Below are 23,441 nucleotides of genomic sequence, written 5' to 3'. Positions count from 1 at the left end.
GTCGGCATCACTTTGACAGCAGCCAACCGCGTGGTCATCTACGATCCCAGCTGGAACCCGGCCACGGACGCCCAGGCAGTGGACCGGGCGTACCGCATCGGACAGACGGAAAACGTCGTCATCTACCGGCTCATCACTTGCGGCACTGTGGAGGAGAAGATCTACCGCCGGCAGGTTTTCAAAGACTCCCTCATCAGGCAGAACACCGGCGACAAGAAGAACCCGTTTCGGTACTTCAGCAAGCAGGAGCTGAAGGAGCTCTTCACGCTGGAGGACACCAGGTCGTCGTCCACGCAGCTGCAGCTTCAGGAGCTTCATTCCCGACACCGACGGACCGACTCGGAGCTGGACGAGCACATCGCTCACCTCCACGCCATGGAGATGTTCGGCATCTCCGACCACGACCTCATGTTCTCCCTGGACGTCCACAACGACGAGGCGCCCGAGAACCAGAGGAGCACCAGTACATCGAGGGGCGGGTCCAGAAAGCCCAGGAGCTGATGAAGGCTGAGTCGGAGCTGCAGGTGCAGCTGGCAGAAAACATGATGTCCAGCACAGAACCAGCCTGGCTCAGACAACCAGCAAACAGCAGAGGGTCGCATGAGAGGAACCCAAGAAGTCCTAAACAGAGTCCTGCATGTCCACCGCAGGACCACAAGTTCAACGAGTCAGTGTTTGGGTTGGATTTGGACCAGGACAACCAGCAGAACCTGACTGACCGAGTTATCGACGTGTCTTCCAGAGTCAGCAGTGGCCTTGAGTCCCTGAACGGGAACTTCCAGTTACAGCTGGACGACAGCGACGTGTCCTTAGATGATCCGGACACCGAAGCCGAGGAGCGACGGCTGCTGTCTCAGCTGCACATGGAGGGAAGCTTCAGCGTCAACAAGTCTCTGTCTGAGCAGCAGCAGAGAGAAGCTTCCAGGCAGAACATCAGCCTCGTCACCACCATGGACGAGTCGGCGGACGATTCCATCATGGCGACCAGGAAGAAGAGAGCGGCGGTGATTTATGACAGCGAGGAGGAGGACGAAGAGCAGCGGCTAATGAAGAGCCAACTGGAGAACTCCTTCCAGGCCCTTGGAGCTTCAACACCCAAATCTGGTTCCACTCCTGCGAGATCCAGAAGGAGCGTCGGAGGAAACACCTCTGTGGCGTCACGTCGGTCGCTGCTGCGGTCCATCATGGAGGTCATGGACGACCAGGCAGAGGAGGAAGATGAAGGCCATGATGATGGTAGAGTTTCAGTTTTTTTCACCAAATCACCACAAATTAACACAACTCAAAGTGCGTTTTGGGTAAATTTAGAGTTGGGAGCTGAACATCCCGCATCACAAAACTGATCTGATGTAATTTCAGAACGTTCTGATGAAGCTGAGGAGGCCGAGAGCTACGAGTGTCTGGTGAGCAGAGGGAAGGAATGTTTCAGCAGAGCTCAGCTGGACGAAGCTCTGGGCTTCTTCCTCAGAGCCATCGACATCCAGCCTGGAGACCCCGAAGTCCAGCTGATGACCATCCAGCTGTACCGGCAGCTCAGTCAGAGGAGGTAACCACCTTCTGAGACCACAACATCCACAGTCCACAGTTAGAGAGAGTTAGAGGACGAGACTAAACCTGTGGAAACATCTCACTGATGTGCCGCTTCATTTTTACTTCAGTTAATCAAAGCACCACTGTAACGCTGCATTTGGGTTGTGGGTTAGACAACTCTGAACCAAGACCATAAATATGACAGGAATGATATAAAACTCAGTTTGGATGTATTGTGGATGAGACCATTCTTCTTCTGAACCCCTCAGTTTACCCCAACATCAGATGAACCTCAGCAGCCTCAAAACATTCAACAGGATTCTTATTGTCAATCATCTCAACTGTGTTTGTTTCCTCCTGCAGCCAATCAGAGGCTCCTCAGCTGGAGAAGAAGAAGGAGAAGAAGAATAAGAGGAAGAGGAAGACAAAGAAGAATAGGAAGAAGAGGAAGACAAAGAAAACAAAGAAGAAGAAGAGGAAGACAAAGAAGATGAAGAAGAAGGCAAAGAAGAAGACGAAGAGTGGTGGTGCATTCACTGACCTCCATCTTCTCCACCAGGACACAGTAAATGGGAGACTGACAGAGGATTCTTCTTCACTTCAACTCTCTGAGCAGCATCATGTCGGCGTAGCTCCGCCTCCTGTTCTGATTGGTTCTGGATACTCAGTCCACGGTAGCAGGTTCTCTACCGGCAGTTCCTCAGAGCCGGTCAGGAGAAGCCTTCATCCCCCGAATCTGGGACAAGTTAATTCAGCTGGTAAGAAAAGAACAGAACATGTGGTTCATCTGTAGTTGATCAGTTTAACTTTATATTGATATCATGTCATCATATCAGAGGAGTTTATGAACAAAATCAATCCTTCAGGTCAGTAGCCGACACAATCAATCTGGTTTCTCCTCTTAAATGTCTGAATATTTCATCATGTCTGTGTTCACAAAGATGATTCATTCTGCTGACTTTCTCAGGTCTTAAAATGTAAACAATTTCTGTCAAAGAGATTCTTCTTTTAATAATTTATCTCCTTTAAAACAGGAACTCAGTGTGTTGATGTTTAAATGGAACCACAGGTTGACAGCGCTCGATTTAGACGGTCGCCAGGTCGCCATTTGCAACGTTTTTAGTCGCAAATGACGACCTGGCGACCGTCTAAATCGAGCGTTCGATCGAGCTGAACCGCCTATCATGTTTTCTTCATGGAGGCAGCCGCTTTGTATGATGTCATCAACCTCAGATGATTTCCGGCGCTCGCGGTGATCTGGTGACCGTCTAAATCGAGTGCTGGGTTCAATCATAGAAGATCAGCAGCTCAGGAGAACAACACAACAAACACAAACAGATGGACCAAAACAAACAAACAAACAAACAAACAGAGGGCCCAAAATAAACACACAATCTGAGTTTCTTTGATTTTACTTTCATCCACTGAAAGTCTGAACAGGTAAAAAATAAATAATAATATCTGCTGTAATGCTTCAACAAACCGAGTGCAAATTATGAGCGAATCCATATTTAATACCCTTCATGATACAATTATTCTGTTATTTGGCTAATTGTCAAGTTTTGTCACTTTGTCAGCTGGGATCAGAATAATCTTTTTTTGAACAACACATTTTCTGGATCTAATTTAATCTGATGGCTAAAATCAGATCAGATCACTTCTAATAAACAGTTTTTTTTTAATTAAAGTGAAACCATCCACTGATCCTTCTGTCAGGGACCAATGTGACAAACACTAAAATAAATGTGTTGCTGCTCCTGCAGGTGGCGCTGGTGAAGCCAAATGAAGCCAAATGCTTGAAGCTGGTATTCCTGGATGTTTTCAACACAGTCCTCTTTGGAGGCATCTGGTGGCCAGAAGCATGAAGAACAGCTTGAATCTCCAACCTGAGATGAACTATGATGTTTCCTTCTACAGCAGGGTGTCCAACATGCGGCCCGCTCAAAGCGTGAAGATTCCAGAGAAGACAGATTGTGAATTAGTAAAACTAGAAATTTATAATACATATCTGTGTTATTAATCCCCGAAGGGAAATTAAATTGGGGGTCTCTACACTGGGGTCTCGTCTGTTTACTTTAGAATTAAATAGTCTAATTCTGATGGAAAGGTTTTCTGAATCTTTCTGTCACAAATTTAAAATAACTTCTAGACCTTGACAAGTTGTTTTGATCATAAAGTAAAATACGAGATTGTTCTTTTGTCGTTTTGTGTCTCATTTCTGTAATATTTAGTCTAATTTGTGTTGTTTTTTTAAAATCTTTTTGTTATTTGTCTCATATTTTGTTGTTTTCTTTCTTACTTTTGTCATTTTTGTCTCTTTTTGTCATTTGTCCGTTTTTTGTCTCTTTTTGGTTTTGTTTCAAGTCATTTGTCTCATTTTTGTCATTTTGTTTCTTGCTTTTGTCGTTTTGTGTTCATTTTTTGGCATTTTGTGCCTCATTGTTTTTTTAAATCATTTTGTGTGTCATTTTTGTAATATTTTGTCTGTTTTAGTTGTTTTCTTGTCTTTTATTTTTCTTCAGAAATTTCAGATTGTTCATAATGTTTTGTATAAAGATAATTCTTAAATGTGAACTTGTTCAGAATGTTTTTTTTTTTTTTGCACTAAAACAAATTAACTATTAGGAGTTGTGGTTATTTTATAGGTAGTGTCTACAGATACGGACCCGTACCGCAGCCTGTGGCCTACGGATACGGCACTTTCCCTTATCATAAATATTAATGAGCGGCACATAAATATTAATGAGCCGGCTGATGAACGCGCTTCGTGATTGGCTGGTAATCCGACGGACATAAATATTAATGAGCCGGCGACGCTGATGAAGGCGCTTCCGTGATTCGAGGTGAATCTGCGGAATGGATGGCAGAACTAACAGCCAGCAAACTATAAGTATTTTTTTACCTTCAAAAGTAGCGACAGACTATTACATATTAAGAACCTAAACAAAACCTTGACGTATTTTCTACGTCTGTCAACACAGACCCTGTCACAGTCACTTTAATGTTAGCGGACTCTGTTGAATGGCTAAGTTACATAACCACAAACAAATCTCACAATATCACAGTAAATCGAGTTTGTGGTTGTTTTTAATTCATGCCGAATTAAAGAGCTGCTCCTCACCATTCACGAGTGTTTGTTTCATATTCGACATCCTTAATTTTATCTTGTAAATTAGCGTCCGAAATTAAATGGGAACATTTGCAATGGAGTTCGTCAGCCGCTTCCACCACTGAACGCGGTAAACTAATTAATAGGAACTGGACTTCAAACACTTTAGACACGGCGTCTAAAAGCGTAAAAACTACATTGTCTAAAGTGTGAGAGGAGACGGTGTATTGTTGGTTAAATTATACAATGTTCACCGTCAAAGTCATTCATATAAACTGCCTGTAATGTGCAGCAAATAGTAGTTAACCATCGCCAGCTCTTCAGTGACCTTAACACGTCCGTACCTCTAGTACAGATGCTACGGGTATGGGTCCGTACCTCTAGCATCAACCTTATGCATAATAGAAAAGAGAACAGCAGATGACTGACATGACAGGCTCTGCACGCAGATTCACCTCGAATCACAGAAGCGCCTTCGTCAGCGTCGCCGGCTCATTAATATTTATGTACGTCGGATTACCAGCCAATCACGAAGCGCGTTCATCAGCCGGCTCATTAATATTTATGTACGGCTCATTAATATTTATGTACGGCTCATTAATATTTATGGAGTAAAGTGCGGTATCCGTAGGCCACAGGCTCGGGGTACGGTCCGTATCTGTAGACACTACCTATTTTATAAGTTATTATGCTGTGGGTTTGCTGGAGATTAAACTGGGCTGGGGCTAGGGTTGTGGTGTTATAAACGTGTATTTTATATGAGTGGAAAAATAATCTAATGTTGACTTGATTAATTAATGATTTTGATGAATAAATGTTCCTTGTTTACATGCGTGCCATGGTGTGGTCTCCCTTTGCTTTGTGAACATAACATGACATATAATAAAGTGGAGCACAATCTGATAATTAAAACATGTTTTAAACTAAACATCAAGAAGCATTTCAGTACTCAGTAAAGTAAAACACATCCCGTCCTGTTCACTGGTTTTAATATCTAGATGAAATGTTCACTACAGTCACTATCAGTACTAGAAAAAAGATCAGTGAGGATAATTCATCAAACTGGTTCTAGAGATCACACAGATTCACTCTTCTGAAAATGAAAAATACTAAAATTCACTGATCTGCTTCATTTGATTCGATCAAACAGCACAAACAATAAACAATCAACTTCCTGTGGTCCTTTTGCATCTTTTTGTCGTATCTTTTGTAGTTCTGTATATTTCTGTGGTCATTTTGCATCTTTTGGGGTATTTTGTGTTGTTTTGTGGTCATTTTGCATCTTTTTGGACTTTTTTTTGTAAATTTGTCTATATTTGTGGTAATTTCCATTTCTAATATTCCTGTTCTGGTGGAAGTTATTTTTCTAAGTATTTACAGTAGGACCTGGAAAAATTCAGGACTTTCCAGAGAGTAAATTACAGGGACCTTCCACACAAACTGATCATTATTTACCTGGAAAACAAAACTGCTGTAAATAAACTGACTACCTGCTTAGACGCTCCGAGACACTCATTGGCTGAACTCTACTGTCGGTCCCGCCTATCGCACTCTCCGATTGGACAATCTAGTGACGTAACCACTCTCCGACTGGCTCGCAGGAATTGGCGGGGGGAAGAGCGTCCAGTTTAAACACAGAAACACACAAACTGCTCCGCTCCGTATCTGTGTGTTCGGCAACCTGAAACCGACGGATTTTCTCTAATTCTCGGTACCGGTTGAGATCAGAATCATCGCCATGGACGAGTCTGGCCGTAACGGAGGAGTTACGGAGGTTTCTGAGAAGCTGGAGAGGTGAGTAAACGCTGCAGTTAGTGGAGGCTAACGGTTAGCATCCGGCTAAATTCGGGAAAGCTGGAAAGATATTCACAGATTCAGACTTCCGGCATCAATAACTCATGAAACATAAACTGTCAGAATAAACATTGCCTCTTTCCATCGTTGTAAGGTAGACAACGAGCTACAGGAACAGTCTGATCAACGGTAGCTGAATTTAAAGCTGCAGATTAGTGTCTATGAGGAGTGAACAGAGACCCTCTGCTAACAGCAACAAACAGGAACACTAATATTCAGTAACTTCACTCCAATAAAAAATCCTTTAAATTATGAAAAATATGTATTATTGTATATATGAAGCGTCCTAATTTTACTCTATTTGCAGGGACTAAATTTAATATACACTCTCTCAAAATGTCAATTAAATTAAATCCCTGTAAATGATCTTAAATTGAGGAAAATACACATTTATATTGAAAGTAATCCTCAAAATTGACATTTTAAGAGAGAATATATTAAATTAAGTCCCCATGAATGATCTTAAAATGAAGAAAATACATATTTGTATTGAAAATAGTCCTCATAATTAATCTTTTAAGAGTATATATCAAATTTAATCCTTATAGATTTTTAAATGAGGGAAATACAGATTTATGTTGAACATAGTCGTCACAATTGATATTTTAAGAAAGTATATATTAGCTTTAGTCCCTATAAATGATCTTGAAATGAAGAACATACAAATTTGTATTGAAAATAATCCTCAAAATTGACCTTTTAGGAGTATATATAATAAATTTAGTCCTTATTAATAGATTCTAAAATGAGAAAGATACAGATTTGTTTTAAAAAGAATCCTCATAATTGATCTTTTAGGAATATATATGATAAATTAAGTCCCTAAAAATAAACTGATTTTAAAAAGAAAATAGATTTATATTGAAAATAATCCTCAAAATTGACATTTTAATAGTGTATATATTAAATGTAGTTCCAATAAATAGAGTAAGATGTGTAAAATTCATATACATAATAATATACAAATATTTTATTCAAAATTGTAAGGATTTTTTATTAGTAATAAAATTTAATATTACTCTTAGAGTGATGTTCTTGAATTGTATTATAATAAAAATGTACACACAAACACACACACACACACACACACACACACACACACACACACACACACACACACACATATATATATATATATATATGTGTATACATAGTGATCATTTGTAGGGTTTTAATTTGATATAGACTTTCTTCAAATATTTAGCTATATATATTTTTAGGATTATTTACAATGTAAGTGTGTGTTTTCTTCATTTTAGAATCATTTTATGAGGACTTAATTTAATATATACTCCTAAAAGGTCAATTATGAGGATTATTTTCAATCTAAATGTGTATTTTCCTCAATTTAGGTTCATTTATAGAGACTTAATTTATTATATACTCTCTTAAAATGTCACTTTTGAGGACTGTTTTCAAAATAAATGTTTATTTTCCAGATTTTAAGATAATTTACAGGGATTTAATGTAATATTCTCTCTTGAAATGTAAATTTTGAGGATTATTTTTAATCTAAATGTGTATTTTCTTCACTTTAGGATATTTTACTAATATTCTTCTGTCAAACCAAGAGTTGTAGTGTGACCTGCAGTGATTCTGGAGACACTCCAGTACGTCAGAGTGAAGTTACTGAATATTCGTGTCTCTGTTTGATGCTGTTAGCAGAAGGTCTGTGTTCACTCCTTATAGACTCTAATGTTTTCCCTGCAGCTTTAAATTCAGCTACTTCTGATCAAAGTGTTCTTGTAGCTCATTGTCTACTTTAAAACAATGGAAAGAGGCGTCGTTTATGTTCTGACAAAGTATATTTAATGAGCTGTTGATGTCAGAATCAGTGAATGTTTTTCCAACTACACTGTTTATTGCGTCTTTACAGTTTAATGATGTCTTCTTTCTGTTCTGAACTACAGAGACGTGATCATTGTATGTCAGCCTGGACTGTTTAATTTTGCTTTTATCTGACTGTTCAGATGAAAACTGTTGATTCAAATACAGAGTTTAGAGGCATTAAAAAGTCAGTTCTGCTCATTTATCTGCTCTGAGCCTCGGTTCTAACTGAACCTCTGGTTGAATCGGCTTTGAAGGACCAATTCAGAACCACAGAATCACAAAATGTGACTTTATCTCCAACATTGTAGCTGAAATGTTTTTATTTCACCAAAATGACCTGATTTCATTCCCAAAGGTTTGATTTCAAGCATTATAGTTTATAGCATAAACGAAGAGAGAATTTCTTCATTTTATAGGTAAAACTCTGCTGTGAATCAAGTAGATTATAGTCTAAACAAGGATAATAGATGTACAATAGTATAACCTTTATTAATCCCACAGTGGGGAAGTTCACAGTTTTATGGTTATGGAGCATCTTTTTTGTGGATATTTTGTGTATTTTATGGTGATTTTGTATCTTTTTGTAACAATTTTGTGTATTTTTTGATGATTTGTGTCTTTTTGTAACAATTTTGTGTATTTTATGGTGATTTTGTGTGTTTTTGTGGTGATGTTGCGTATTTTGTCGTCATTTTGTCTGTTTTTGTGATCATTTTATGTGTTTTTTTGTGGTACTTTTGCATCTTTTGTGGTGATTTTCTGTTATTGTTACGTTTTGTTCTGTAGTTCTGTAATTCTACATGTTTCTGATCTTTGTCTCTGCAGGTCTCTGACCATCGATTCAGGCGACAGGATGGAAAAGTATCAGCGGTATGAGACACACAGATACACCTTTGTGGTAAAACAGTCAGCATCCTCTGGTTCTTGTTTGATGATCACATGAACATTTTAACCCTCATCAGTACATGCGGACCTCACAGGTGTATAAGTTGTCATATTATTTTAGTTACAAAGGGGCCAGTAAATACTCCTAAACCAACCAAATAAATTAATTGGTTGTCAGAGAATCACTGGACCCTCAGCTCTCCGTCTAACGGGTCCGGTTCTACAGCCCAGTGGGGTCTGACCCAGATGGGTTCAGAAGAACGTTTAAGCTTGTATTCGAGGAAAATTCTCCGAGCTTCTCACTGCCTCCATCCAAACGTCTAATCCTGCTTCCTCTGGTAATTAATTTAACTGAGTAGCCAATTTTAAATGATCAAATTAACTACCAGTCACGTCTGTTAACGGCAGTTTTTCCTGTGGCCATGGAAGTGATTGGAACACCTGATTTTGATTATTTGGATGGGTGAGCCAGTACTTTTGGCAATATAGTGTAGATGGATGGTAAACTGAGATCTTCTCCTTGAGGCTCAGCTCCATCTTCACCACCACGGTTCGGTACAACGCCTTCATTACTGCTGACACTGCACCAATCCTCCTGTCCATCTCTAGCTCCATTTTCCCATCACTTGTGAACAAGATCTTGAGATACTTGAACTCCCTCACTTGAGGAAGCAACTCCCCCCAGCCCAGAGGGAGCAATCCATCAGTTTCCATCAGAGAACCATGGCCTCGGACTTGGAGGTTAGATCCACATCCCCACCGCTTCACACTCGGCTGCAAACCGCTCCAGTGCTGCTGAAGGTCTGATGAAGCCAACAGAATCACATCATCTGCAAAAAGCAGAGATCCTGAGGTCCTCAAATCGGACACCCTCCTCACCCCGGCTGATCCTTGAGATCCTGTCCATGAAGACCAGGAACAGGATTGGAGACAAGGGACAGCCCTGGAGGAGTCCAACATCCACTGGAAACAAGTCTGACTTTGTGCTGAGTATATGGTCACAGCTCTCGGTCTGGTTGTACAGGGACTAAATGGTTCGTATCAGAGAGACTGATACCCCATACTCCCTCAGTACCCCCACAGAACCCCACAGGGGACCCGATTATAAGCTTTGTCCAGATCGACAAAACACATGTAGACCGATCTGTTTTATTCAGACTAAGATAAGAATATTAGATTAGTAATATTCTAGATATAGAATATAGATATAGAATATAGATTGATGAATTCTAATCTGTATTATTACATCTTTAGCTAAAATTGATTTAGAGCAGGATGGAATGATTGACCAAGAAATCAATAAAGCTGTTTATGTATGAAATTACCCTAGTGTAGTTTTGAGGACAGCACTGAAGTCTTTTTTTCTTTTCTTCAGATTGATTCAAAACGGTAAAGGTGTGGCCAGACGAGGGGACATGGAGAAAGCACTGGAGTTCTTCAAACTGGCGTACAACATTCACCAGAGTGAAAAACTGGAAATCAGAATCAAGAAGATTGAAGAACTGATTGCTCAGAATGACTCTGAGGAAGAAGATGAAGAGTTTGTCAACGTAAACAACAGCGGTTTGATGCTTTTTAAACAGCTGCATGACAAACTGTACGACTACCAGCGGGACGGCGTCGCCTTCCTGTACAGCCTCTACAGGGACGGACGTAAAGGCGGCATCCTGGCTGATGACATGGGCCTCGGAAAAACCATCCAGGTGATTTCGTTCCTCTCCGGGATGTACGACAATGATGTGGCTAAACACACTGTGCTGGTCATGCCGACGTCCCTCATCACAAACTGGACCAAGGAGTTTGCCAAATGGACTCCAGGCATGAGGGTCAAGGAGTTTCATGGGACTAGCAAAGGGGAGAGAACCAGGAACTTGGAGAAGGTCCAGAGGAGGGGTGGCATCCTCATTACGACCTACACCATGTTAATGAACAACTGGCAGCAGGTGTCATCGTACCATGGCAGAGAGTTCACCTGGGACTACATGATCCTGGACGAGGCCCATAAGATTAAAAACAGTGGCACGAAAACAGCCAAAAGTGTCTACGCCATCCCGTCCAAAAACAGAGTTCTGCTCACAGGAACTCCGGTCCAGAACAACCTGAGAGAAATGTGGGCCCTCTTTGACTTTGCCTGCCAGGGAACTCTGCTTGGCACCGCTAAAACTTTCAAAACAGAGTACGAGAACCCCATCACCCGGGCCAGGGAGAAGGACGCCACTCCAGGAGAAAAGGCTCTGGGGATGCGGATGTCGGAGACCCTCATGACCACAATCAAGCCCTACTTCCTCCGCAGGACCAAATCAGAAGTGCAGAAAAACAAAAAAGGTGGCACAGATTCACTCAAAGAGCAACACTCGGACAACAACGATGTCCCACGTGTTCCAAAAGACTCTGGAGCCGTGATGCCTGAACTGACGAGGAAGAACGACCTGATTGTGTGGACGTACCTGAGTTCTGTTCAGGAGGACATCTACAGGCAGTTCATCTCTCTGGACCACATCAAGGAGCTGCTGCTGACCACCAGATCTCCTCTGGCTGAACTTAACATAATGAAGAAGTTGTGCGACCATCCCAGGCTGCTCTCTGCTGCCGCCATCAGCAAGTTAGGTTTGGAGGAAAACGGAGGCGAGGGCCAGCAGGGAGACGAGGCCGACACCGACGCCCACAGCATCGACAACGTCCCCGACGACACCTTAATATCAGAGTCCGGGAAGCTCGTCTTCCTGTTCGCACTGCTGGAGAGGCTCCGAGAGGAAGGCCACCGAACACTGGTGTTCGCTCACTACAGGAAGGTTCTGGACATCATAGAGCGTATCCTCGGCAACAGAGGTTTTAAAGTGCTGAGGCTGGACGGTACCATAATGCAGATCGCAGAGAGAGAGCGCCGCATCTCTTTGTTCCAGACAGACAACCGTTACTCCGTCTTCCTCCTGACCACGCAGGTCGGTGGAGTCGGCATCACTTTGACAGCAGCCAACCGCGTGGTCATCTACGATCCCAGCTGGAACCCGGCCACGGACGCCCAGGCAGTGGACCGGGCGTACCGCATCGGACAGACGGAAAACGTCGTCATCTACCGGCTCATCACTTGCGGCACTGTGGAGGAGAAGATCTACCGCCGGCAGGTTTTCAAAGACTCCCTCATCAGGCAGAACACCGGCGACAAGAAGAACCCGTTTCGGTACTTCAGCAAGCAGGAGCTGAAGGAGCTCTTCACGCTGGAGGACACCAGGTCGTCGTCCACGCAGCTGCAGCTTCAGGAGCTTCATTCCCGACACCGACGGACCGACTCGGAGCTGGACGAGCACATCGCTCACCTCCACGCCATGGAGATGTTCGGCATCTCCGACCACGACCTCATGTTCTCCCTGGACGTCCACAACGACGAGGCGCCCGAGAACCAAGAGGAGCACCAATACATCGAGGGGCGGGTCCAGAAGGCCCAGGAGCTGATGAAGGCTGAGTCGGAGCTGCAGGTGCAGCTGGCAGAAAACATGATGTCCAGCACAGAACCAGCCTGGCTCAGACAACCAGCAAACAGCAGAGGGTCGCATGAGAGGAACCCAAGAAGTCCTAAACAGAGTCCTGCATGTCCACCGCAGGACCACAAGTTCAACGAGTCAGTGGTTGTGGTGGATTTGGACCAGGACAACCAGCAGAACCTGACTGACCGAGTTATCGATCTGACTGGATATCAGAGTGCAGCAGAAGTTGTAGAGGTCAGTCAGGATGAAGTTCAGCCTCCAGTCAAAGAGGAGAGCATTTACATGGAGGCAGCTGAGGAGGTGATGGAGCCGAACGAAGCTCCAGAAGCTGGAGATCCAGAAGCTTCTGTTGGAGAACTGATGGAAACATCTGAGGTGTCTGAGGCAGCAGGTGACGGCACCTTCCTGGAAGCTGAACAAGATGAACAGCAGGTGATTTAGTGTGTTTTGTGATGATTTTACATATTTTTATTGTAATTTTGCATCTTTTGCAGTGATTTTCTGTGTTTTTGTGGTAATTTTGCATCTTTTTGTGGCAGCTAAACGGAACTTCACACTCTAAATCTGGCTCCGACATGGACTTGGGTCATCATCACGTCTCACTTCTGCAGAACCAAAGACTTTCTGTCCTGCAAGCTTCCAAGTCCAGCTTCAGAGGAGACGTGTCCTCCAGAATCAGCAGCGGCCTTGAGTCCCTGCACGGGAACTTCCAGTTACAGCTGGACGACAGCGACGTGTCCTCAGAAGATCCGGACACCGAAGCCGAGGAGCGACGGCTGCTGTCTCAGCTGCACATGGAGGGAAGCTTCAGCGTCAACAAGTCTCTGTCTGAGCAGCAGCAGAGAGAAGCTTCCAGGCAGAACGTCAGCCTCGTCACCACCATGGACGAGTCGGCGGACGATTCCATCTTGGCGACCAGGAAGAAGAGAGCGGCGGTGATTTATGACAGCGAGGAGGAGGACGAAGAGCAGCGGCTAATGAAGAGCCAACTGGAGAACTCCTTCCAGGCCCTCGGAGCTTCAACGCCCAAATCTGGTTCCACTCCTGTGCTATCCAGAAGGAGCGTCGGAGGAAACACCTCTGTGGCGTCACGCCGGTCGCTGCTGCGGTCCATCATGGAGGTCATGGACGACCCGGAGGAGGAGGAAGATGAAGGCCATGATGATGGTAGAGTTTCAGTTTTTTTCACCAAATCACCACAAATGAACACAACTCAAAGTGCGTTTTGGGTAAATTTAGAGTTGGGAGCTGAACATCCCTGATTGGAATAGCGTCGTAGGTAGGATGTTTAAAGGTTCTCTTCTTCTTTAGATGGAATTATTCAGAAATTGTTGAGAGCTACTTAGAAACTTGTTCCAAATGACAGGAAAGATGTCCAAAACCAGATAAAAACTACTAAAATTACTTAATATTATTCCAAATAGCTTGGAAGTAATCAAAAACATTTGCTCAAAATCAGACGAAAATCCGTCCAAAATGAAAGAAAATTTGTCCAATGTCAGTTTTTATTTTTTTGGAACCTGTTCTGACCAACCACCTACTAACATGCAGATTTGAAAGTTCACCCAGAATGACATTTTTAAAGGTTTCTCTGGTGAATTATCAGAAACCAGAAACACATCCAGGGAACCAATTATTGTTTCTAGGACTCTAAACTGTTCACACTCGGATACATCCCATAATACTGACGATCAACGTTGATTCTAGAGAAAATGAACAGAAACCAGATTTTCTGTTTAGATTATGACACCTGAATGGATTTAAACTGATGTGGTGCCATTTTTTCCTCCTTAAATCAGCGCTCGATTTAGACGGTTGCCAAGTCGCCGCGAATGCCGGGAATGATAGGAGGTTGATGACATCATACAAAGTGGCTGTCTCCATGAAGAAAACATGATACGTGGTTCAGCTCGATCGAGCGGATTTAGGCGGTCACCAGGTCGCCATTTGCGATTAAAAACGTTGCAAATGGCGACCGTCTAAATCGAGCGCTGTTAAATGTCATGTGTCTGTCTGCTGGACTGATGAAATGACTAATAAATGTCCAGTGTCTTGAAACTTGAAACGCCTCTTCAGATTGACCCAAAATGCTTCAACTTGTGTTCATAATAATTGAAAACTTGTCTGAAGACATTTAAAATTTGACCTGGAATGTTATAAGTGAGAATAAGCTTGAAGACTGGAAGCAGGAAAGGAGAACGTCTCCTGGAGAAAGTTCTAGGGTAGACCTACCAACAGCTCTACTCTAGAACGTTCTCCAGGAGACGTTCTCCTCCATGGACTTCAAGGACCTGGAACTCTGGAAATATTCCCAGTATGAAGGTAGAACTCTGATCATTGATAAAGTTACTGGAGATGAAGAACCAGATGTTCTGAGGAGGTCAGGAAGCAACTTTAGTCCTATTTGGTTGATATTTTTTGTGCAGAATTTGAGTTTTTGTTGCAATTTCACCCATTTGTGGTGATTTTGGTCCTTTTTGTGGTGATTTTGGGTGGGTTTTTTTCTCGTATATTTGAACCTTTCAGTGTAGTTTTGGCTTAGTGTGTTTTTGAGGTAATTTTGGCCCTTTTTGTGGTTATTTTGCCTATTTTTTTGTGCCAAATTTGAGTTTTTGTCACTTTCCCCTGTTTTGTGGTAGTTTTGGTCCTTTCTGTGGTAAATCTGGCTGTTCTTTGTGATGACTTTTCGTGTCTTTGCTGGCGTATTTGAACGTTTCAGGGTAGTTTTGGTTATTTTTTTGGTAATTTTGCCAGTTTTGTTCTGAATTTGAGTTTTTGTCAAACCCTGATCATTAATAAAGTTACTGGAGATGAAGAACGAGATGATTCTGGAGGAACTTTATTCAGATCTGAGGTCTTCAGGAAGGTTGTCGTGACTTTAACTGGAGAATAATTTCTCACTGATCTGATCTAGTTTCAGAACGTTCTGATGAAGCTGAGGAGGACGACGCTGTCGGTTCCAGCGGTGATGAGCTTCAACTGGAGGAGACCGAAGGAGAGACTCTGAACTCAGAGGATGAGGATGATGAAAGTGATGAAGAGGAGCATCAGTCCGAGGAGATGAACTTGGAGGAGTCCAGCGGTGATCCTGAGCTTTCTTCTTCTGAGAGGATGGATCGATGCGCCGCAGAGACCAACGGGATGGAAGACGTCTGCGAGGCCGAGAGCTACGAGTGTCTGGTGAGCAGAGGGAAGGAATGTTTCAGCAGAGCTCAGCTGGACGAAGCTCTGGGCTTCTTCCTCAGAGCCATCGACATCCAGCCTGGAGACCCCGAAGTCCAGCTGATGACCATCCAGCTGTACCGGCAGCTCAGTCAGAGGAGGTAACCACCTTCTGAGACCACAACATCCACAGTCCAGCTGAGGAACCAACAACAATCCATGGTTCCTTCTCCAGACAGAATGTTTCTACAGGAACTTCTGTCTCTGACGGGCACGCTGAAAATGTGGATATTTATTAAATGTATCGTCACGTTTGAACTAAGGTGTAGGGATTCTGGGTTTCTGTGGGTTTTTTGGAAATTCAATCCAAAATAATTTAAAAAGTGCAAAAATCTGAAGCTGATGTTTGTCACTTAAGAATTCTGAAAAGCAAATGTCCAGTAAAAGCTTCATAAGGAGGCGACTTTGGGCAGAACTCTGAGGTTTGTCTGAAGGTCCACTTAGTTCTTTTCTGAAATAAACCAAACCTTAGTTCTGATGTTGGTTCATCTGTGGATCGCGTTCTGGACGAATCAGTGGAAAGAAAGCAGAAAACGTTCACACTGAAGATGCTGAAGTCACAGAATTTAAACTGTTTTATTGAAGGCAATAACTGATCGATAGAATAATTGTCAATAACACCAAAAGATTGTTGTTTTTGTAGTTGGAGACAAAACAGAAAGCAGCAAATCTGTGCATTTAAGAAACTCTTAATCTTTGAATAACTGGCAGAATATTTAGTATTTTACTGTCAGAGCTGCAGATAAAATTCAGATGGAGGCTTTTAAAGCTTCGGAATCGACTTAACTGTCAGAATATTTGTTGATTTATGGTTGAAACTGGAAATAATAAATTAATCTCCATATATTCAGATAGTTGATGTTTCAGTTTGAGAATTTTTTTTTTCATCAAAACAGTCGGAAATCTGTGATTGAAGCTTCTTAAATGTGAATATTTACAGTCAGAGGAAAGAAACCAGGAAAAATTCAGCTTCTTCCATGGGAATTTTTCCTGCTTTCTTTCCCCTGTGATGATAAACTGAAGATCTTTGGACAAAACCAGACGTCTGATCAATAAATCCGGATAATAATCAGTAAAAACAACAGTTTGTTTTCAGGCCTAATAACATCTTTTGCTTTTGAAACGAGGAGGATAGATTCATCTGTTGTTTTGTTTGTGCCCTGGACGTTTCTTCACTTTGTCCTTCCACTCAGACTCTAACAAACTGATTCAATATAAAATCATAAATAGTAAGCTTTTATCATCCTCATCCAGTCAAAATGAGTTCAGTTCATGAATAAAGATTTTTTTTTCGTCTTTGGAAAAATGTGAAAATGTTCAAAGTTGATTTTTCTGTTTCATAAAATTATTGGTTTTGGAAGTTACTTCGTTTTCACGTAAAGATATCAGCAGAAATATAAATAAACCCAGAAAATATGTCAGCAGTGGTGCCAAATGGCGCAAAACAGTAATCTTCAAAAGTAGTAAAAACTTCGTTTAAAAATCTGTTAAAAAAATAATGCATGTCAACTTAAAAATATGCAAATAATAGTCAAAATGGTTATTTTTCAAAAATTTATTTTTACATTTTTTAAAATGTTTTTCTGTATTTTTTGTAGAGTTGCAATTTTTAGCTGCTATAAATCCAGAAAAAATGTAATTTTGCAAGAAAATGCAATTTAAAATATATGTAGTAAGTTTTGAGTATTTGCAGTTTTTTGCAGTAAACGTGTAAATTAATAATTTTGAGTTTATCTATATTTTAACAATAAATGAGAAATCTGTAAATTAATTATTATAAATTATTCAAACATTTACAGGTAGTTTCATTTTCAGTTATTTAAAAAAAAAAGCTAAACCATAATGTTCAAAAAGATTACATTAAAAAAATCTGTTAAAATACTGCATGTTAGCTTAAAAATTGTAAATACTACTCAAAAAATATTGTTTTTTCGATGTTTATCTATTTTTGTTTATTTTTTAGATATTTTTCATTTTCTTGTAAAATGATTCAGTTTGTAGCTGACATAAATACAGAAAAACTATAGAATTTTACAAGAAAGGAATTATGACAATATTGAAAAATAAATGAATATAAAAATTACGTTTTAATAATTTTTGAAGTATTTATAAATAATAATATTGAGTTCGTCAGTGTGTTAATAAATCAAAAATCTGTAAATTAATTATTCAGACATTTATTTTTTTAATAAAAAGGTTCATTTTCTAGTTATTTTTAAATTTTAAAATGTTTTTAAGGTTGTTCTTTTCTTTTCTTTTCTTTTCTTTTCTTTTTTTTTTTTTTTTTTTGTATTAAGGTTACAGCGCTGACGTTTCTTCTTCAGCCAATCAGCGATCACCGTCAGGCCGCTTCGCTCCCTTTGGCTGAGGCTCGTTCGGCTCCTGTCGGTGAGTTCCGGTGAAGGTCGAACTGCTCATCCCGATGACGCGGAGGAGCGCTCGGTTTGTGTCACCTCACGGCGCGGCGAGGTGCGCCTGCGCAGTTTTGAACTCGGTTTAAGTTTGGTCACGTGGTCAGAGAACAACGATTGACTTCCGGTTTGACCGCTCTACCTTCAAAATAAAATGGAGACTAAACTTTTGCACAGCACATTATAGATCAAAGAATTGTTTTATTTCATGATAATATCATCTTTATACTTGGAGCAAATATATCTGTTAATTTGTTGTTATGAATCATTAGTTATGAAGTTTCACTTTAAATTTTTTTATAATTGTCACTTTGTTTAGTAGGGCTGCTCAGCGGCGTAGCGGTTAGCACTTTCGCCTTGCAGCAAGAAGATCCCTGGTTCAAATCCTGGGGTGGGCCTGGGATCTTTCTGCATGGAGTTTGCATGTTCTCCCTGTGCATGCGTGGGTTTTCTCCGGGTACTCCGGCTTCCTCTCACAGTCCAAAAACATGCTGAGGTTAATTGGTTACTCTAAATTGTCCGTAGGTGTGAATGTGAGTGTGATTGTTCGTCTATGTATGTAGCCCTGTGACAGACTGGTGACCTGTCCAGGGTGTCCCCCGCCTTCGCCCAAGTCAGCTGGGATAGACTCCAGCACCCCCCATGACCCTAGAGAGGATGAAGCGGTGTATAGAGGATGGATGGATGGATGGATGGATGGACTTTGTTAAGTAGTAACAGTGAAAATAATACAAAATAAAATATTTAATGCAGAAATGTAACTTCAGTGACTATTATAGAATTTGTAGAAATAGATTTCAATATAACCCTAATTGTAAGCTTTACAAAGTGTCTCAAATAAAAACTTAAAACGGCAATAAAATTAAATAATATGAAATCAAGATGTGTGGTGTTGTTATTGATCCTTGAGCTTTCACAATAGAAGCAATTAAATACCGATAAAATACTGAATATGAAAATAAAACGACATAATTATTACAATATTTAAGAGTTCATGTAATAATTTATATTAAAAATAACAATTACATCATTATTTGACTTCCAGAACAATTAAGCTAAATAAATGCCTGTATTTGTGCTCAAAGTAAAGCTTTGGCGGGTTTCGGTGCTCTTATTATGAAGAGCAGCGCAGGAAGCATGAAGTGTGTCCTTTAGCTTGACTGGGGTTTTTCTTCGGTGTCTGCGGCTCTCTGAGGACTCTGAGGACTTTACTTGAGCTAACGGACACCGAGCCGCGGATCTTTGTCTTTAACTCTCCGCACTGGACGCTCCGACTTAAGCCGCCCGCGTCCAGGAGCCGCCCGCCGGCTAACGGCCCCCAGGAGCACCGCTGCCCCCGGGACAGGCTGCCATGGCTCGACCGAGGAAGAAAACTGCTGCTGAGTGTTTAGCTTGAAGCTCCGCGGGAGAAACACTGACAAGAACTACAACTAGAACTACAACACTAACTGCCCTGACTCTGAAAACACAGAGGAGGAAGAGGAGGAGGGCGGAGTGACATTTAATTAGAAGATAAAGATGAGGATGGGAGGCAGAGAGGAGCTGATCTGTTGTCTGCTGCTGCTGCTGTTGAGTGGAAACTCTGACTGCAGAGGTAAGGAGGGAGAGGATGAAGATACAGGGGTGAGGATGATGATTAGGGGGTGACGATGAAGATACTTGGGGTGAGGATGAGGATATTGAAGGTACCATAGGAACTGTCCACATATAGAACCTGGAGATCAACGTGGAGCCTGTGGAGATGTTCAGTCGTTAGTTCAGGACATAAACTAAAATTCAGCTGGTCCTGGTTGATCAATAACAGATGATTCATTCGTGGAACATTTAGAGCGACTGATTCTGACCAACAAGATGAATCATAAATGATTTTTACTTTTTAATTTGTGCTTCTTCTAACTGCAGAAAGTGGGTCAGACCATTCTGTTTCCAAACCCTTAAAGTCATAGAAAAACATCTAACTACACAACTAAAGTCACTACAGAAGCTAACAATGTGGCTAAGTTATATAGGAAGCTAACTACACAGCTAAATTCTTAGACTAAAGCTAGCAATGAAGCTAAAGCCTTAAAAAGAAGCTAACTGCACAGCTAAAGTTATAGAAAGGAGCTAAAAATGCAGCTAAAGTTATAGGAAGAAGCTAACAATGTGGCTAAGTCATAGAGGAAGGTAACTACACAGCTAAAGCTATAGAAAGAAGCTAACTGCACAGCTAAAACATTTTGTAAAGCTAACTACTCACTTAAAGCCATAGGCAGAAGCTAAAATCTTTGAAAGCCGCTAACAATGCAGCTTAACTGAGGGGTTTTGGAAGCAGAGTGGTCGAACCCACAACCCAGATATAACACTACAGTGGAATGTCAGAACATTCTGGAAAACACTAAACTTTGAACCTGTTTTTCCTCATAAACTACAGAAAGTGGGTCAGACCACTCAAACCTCCAGTTAAACATGTTTAATCTGTGTTCAGACGTGTTAAACTAAACAAACAGCTGCTTTCCTCCATGGTGAGACATGAGCTTCCTATTGGTTTTACTTTGAAGTCAGACTGAGGTCACACTGACGGACTTCCTGAGACGTGAAGCGAAACTTTCTCCATGTTTCTGCACCAATCGGGAGCTTCAGCTTCACATTGCTCTGAAGCTTCTCATAAAACCAGATTTTACTGGATGAAATCAGAGTCTGGAGCAGATCAATCATCTAATCCAGGTTTTAGCTCGAAGCGTCCCTCTGCTGAGGAGTTTATGGAAAACCTGCAGCAGGAAAGTGAAGCTGTGTGTCCACTCCACTTGATGCAATCACACAGATGGTGGGCGGTCACTAACGGACCACAACATGGTCACATGACGGAGCTTTCAGCTGACAGTCCCGCAGATGAGTCTGATAAACACAGCAGCTCGGCTTCAAACTTTCCCTTTTATTTCTAAAACACTAACGGTTATGATGTTGTGCAGATCCAGCTGTTAGAAGCTTCTCCTCCATGGTGAACTGTGTTCAACACCTTCTTTAAGCTCCTTTCCTGCCCCTGATTGGACAAACGCATCGACTCGGGGGCTGGTCTGCTCCTGGATTTCAAACAGAACCAGCATGGCGGCTCGGCTGCAAACTTTGTCTAGTATTACAAAAACACTTCAGAGAAAAGTATTTCTGGAAGCATTTGAGGAGAGAAATAATCTGCAGCAGCTGAATCTGTCCTTGTTTTATTTCACCGATGGTTAGTTTAGATGCTTGAGGACAGTTTCACGATGCGTGGAATCTCTGCACGCCGGAGTCCAGTCTGCTTTATGCAAATGAGCTGCAGGTAAACACACCGGATCGCAGATGGAAACACCCCACAACCGGACCAGAATGCCACATGCGGGGCGTTTCCAGCTGCGACCCGGTGTGTCCTCAAACATCTGAACTAGACGAGCCCTCAGTAGAGGGCAGAACCACGCCCATGCGTGATGCTCTGTATCAATTTTGATCATCCTACGTATATCCCTTCCTGCTTGATCTGCTGACCTGTAACTCCACAACTGAGCAGGGGACCTTAGACCGATCATCAGTGCCAAGTTTGATTATCCTGACTTCAGCACTTGCAGAGATATCTGACCGGACATACACACAGACATACTTCCCCAGCCAGCCACCCAGCCAGCCAGCCAGATACTGAAGCGAATGCAGTAACCCCGCTGATGTGTACGTCAGGCGTGGTTAACTAGCCGTTGGTGAACTGAAATCTGGACAGATTCAGCTGCTGCAGATTATTTCTCGCCTCACATGCTTGGCGTTGTTGTTGTTGATCTGTTTGTGATTCACTGTTTACTTCTTAAACCACGTTGGAGGTTTTTGTTGCAGAATTTCTCACTGATTGTTGGACAACAACTCTTCATTTCTGGTTGTTTCTGTAGAATCTATAAAAATCAGATTTTATTTCTTTTCAACATCCAATCATTGTCCGTATAGTTTGTCTTCTTTTGACAAGAACTGACCAAGGACGACTTTCTGGAAGAGAAAACGGATTTCTAGAGAATAAAGTAGACTCTTGGATCAAAACCTCCAGTCTCTGGTGGATCAAAAACTCCTGGATAGAACTGCACCATGAAGACTGAAGAACCAAGAAACTCTGAGGAAAGGTTGTTGAAGAGCATCAGTCAGGACGATACAAGAACATTTAAAGTTCCTGAAGATCTCCTGGAGTCCAGTTAAATCCATCATGAAGAAATGGAAGAAAGATGGAACATGAATAAATGTGACTAGAGCAGGATGTCCTCAAGACCTGAGAGACTAGAGAGGGAGGCCACCAAGACTCCGATGACTCCTCTGAAGGAGAAAGAGACTAGAGAGGGAGGCCACCAAGACTCTATGACTCCTCTGAAGGAGAAAGAGACTAGAGAGGGAGGCCACCAAGACTCTATGACACCTCTGAAGGAGAAAGAGACTAGAGAGGGAGGCCACCAAGACTCTATGACTCCTCTGAAGGAGAAAGAGACTAGAGAGGGAGGCCACCAAGACTCTATGACTCCTCTGAAGGATAAAGAGGCTAGAGAGGGAGGCCACCAAGACTCTATGACTCCTCTGAAGGAGAAAGAGACTAGAGAGGGAGGCCACCAAGACTCTATGACTCCTCTGAAGGAGAAAGAGACTAGAGAGGGAGGCCACCAAGACTCTATGACTCCTCTGAAGGAGAAAGAGACTAGAGAGGGAGGCCACCAAGACTTCTATGACTCCTCTGAAGGAGAAAGAGACTAGAGAGGGAGGCCACCAAGACTTCTATGACTCCTCTGAAGGAGAAAGAGACTAGAGAGGGAGGCCACCAAGACTCTATGACTCCTCTGAAGGAGAAAGAGACTAGAGAGGGAGGCCACCAAGACTTCTATGACTCCTCTGAAGGAGAAAGAGACTAGAGAGGGAGGCCACCAAGACTCTATGACTCCTCTGAAGGAGAAAGAGACTAGAGAGGGAGGCCACCAAGACTTCTATGACTCCTCTGAAGGAGAAAGAGACTAGAGAGGGAGGCCACCAAGACTTCTATGACTCCTCTGAAGGAGAAAGAGACTAGAGAGGGAGGCCACCAAGACTCTATGACTCCTCTGAAGGAGAAAGAGACTAGAGAGGGAGGCCACCAAGACTTCT

The 23,441-nt window shown here is 42.1% G+C and overlaps 3 protein-coding genes across 4 annotated transcripts in view; all 3 read left to right on the top strand.

The window, feature by feature from the left end:
• Window positions 1-6: 6 nt before the first annotated feature.
• LOC110963334 (DNA excision repair protein ERCC-6-like) lies at window positions 7-3,316 on the top strand. Its single transcript, XM_051951091.1, has 4 exons — window positions 7-1,236; window positions 1,360-1,546; window positions 1,894-2,288; window positions 3,294-3,316. The coding sequence occupies exons 1-4, from the start codon at window positions 501-503 to the stop codon at window positions 3,314-3,316; spliced, it is 1,341 nt and encodes a 446-aa protein (XP_051807051.1). The 5' UTR covers window positions 7-500.
• Window positions 3,317-6,248: 2,932 nt separating this feature from the next.
• Window positions 6,249-19,203, top strand: LOC110963339 (excision repair cross-complementation group 6-like). The gene is made up of 6 exons (XM_051950582.1): window positions 6,249-6,433; window positions 9,149-9,193; window positions 10,584-13,125; window positions 13,233-13,860; window positions 15,608-16,016; window positions 18,213-19,203. The coding sequence occupies exons 1-6, from the start codon at window positions 6,378-6,380 to the stop codon at window positions 18,223-18,225; spliced, it is 3,693 nt and encodes a 1,230-aa protein (XP_051806542.1). The 5' UTR covers window positions 6,249-6,377; the 3' UTR covers window positions 18,226-19,203.
• A 258-nt stretch (window positions 19,204-19,461) lies between these two features.
• The window catches only part of adam9 (ADAM metallopeptidase domain 9), a 32,515-nt gene continuing 28,535 nt past the window's right edge, over window positions 19,462-23,441 (top strand). The window contains exon 1 of one of the 2 annotated variants that reach the window (XR_007942967.1): window positions 19,462-19,920. Coding sequence is in view for 1 of the 2 variants with exons in the window: in XM_022211653.2 (XP_022067345.2) it covers window positions 19,845-19,920 (76 nt within the window). In the remaining variant the exon portion in view is untranslated. The remainder of the gene's footprint in view (window positions 19,921-23,441) is intronic. The other variant, XM_022211653.2, reaches the window with a different exon arrangement.

Source organism: Acanthochromis polyacanthus, chromosome 7, assembly GCF_021347895.1.
Source record: "Acanthochromis polyacanthus isolate Apoly-LR-REF ecotype Palm Island chromosome 7, KAUST_Apoly_ChrSc, whole genome shotgun sequence".
NCBI lineage: Eukaryota > Metazoa > Chordata > Actinopteri > Pomacentridae > Acanthochromis > Acanthochromis polyacanthus.
Note: the sequence above shows the minus strand (reverse complement) of the source record. Positions and strands in the feature narration are given on the sequence as shown.

Coding starts and splice junctions, on each gene's coding strand:
- LOC110963334 (XM_051951091.1), top strand. CDS start 501: ATGAAGGCTGAGTCGGAGCTGCAGGTGCAGCTGGCAGAAAACATGATG. Junction 1,237..1,359: donor AGATGAAGGCCATGATGATG/GTAGAGTTTCAG, acceptor ATGTAATTTCAG/AACGTTCTGATGAAGCTGAG. Junction 2,289..3,293: donor GGGACAAGTTAATTCAGCTG/GTAAGAAAAGAA, acceptor CTGCTCCTGCAG/GTGGCGCTGGTGAAGCCAAA.
- LOC110963339 (XM_051950582.1), top strand. CDS start 6,378: ATGGACGAGTCTGGCCGTAACGGAGGAGTTACGGAGGTTTCTGAGAAG. Junction 6,434..9,148: donor GTTTCTGAGAAGCTGGAGAG/GTGAGTAAACGC, acceptor TTGTCTCTGCAG/GTCTCTGACCATCGATTCAG. Junction 9,194..10,583: donor AGGATGGAAAAGTATCAGCG/GTATGAGACACA, acceptor TCTTTTCTTCAG/ATTGATTCAAAACGGTAAAG.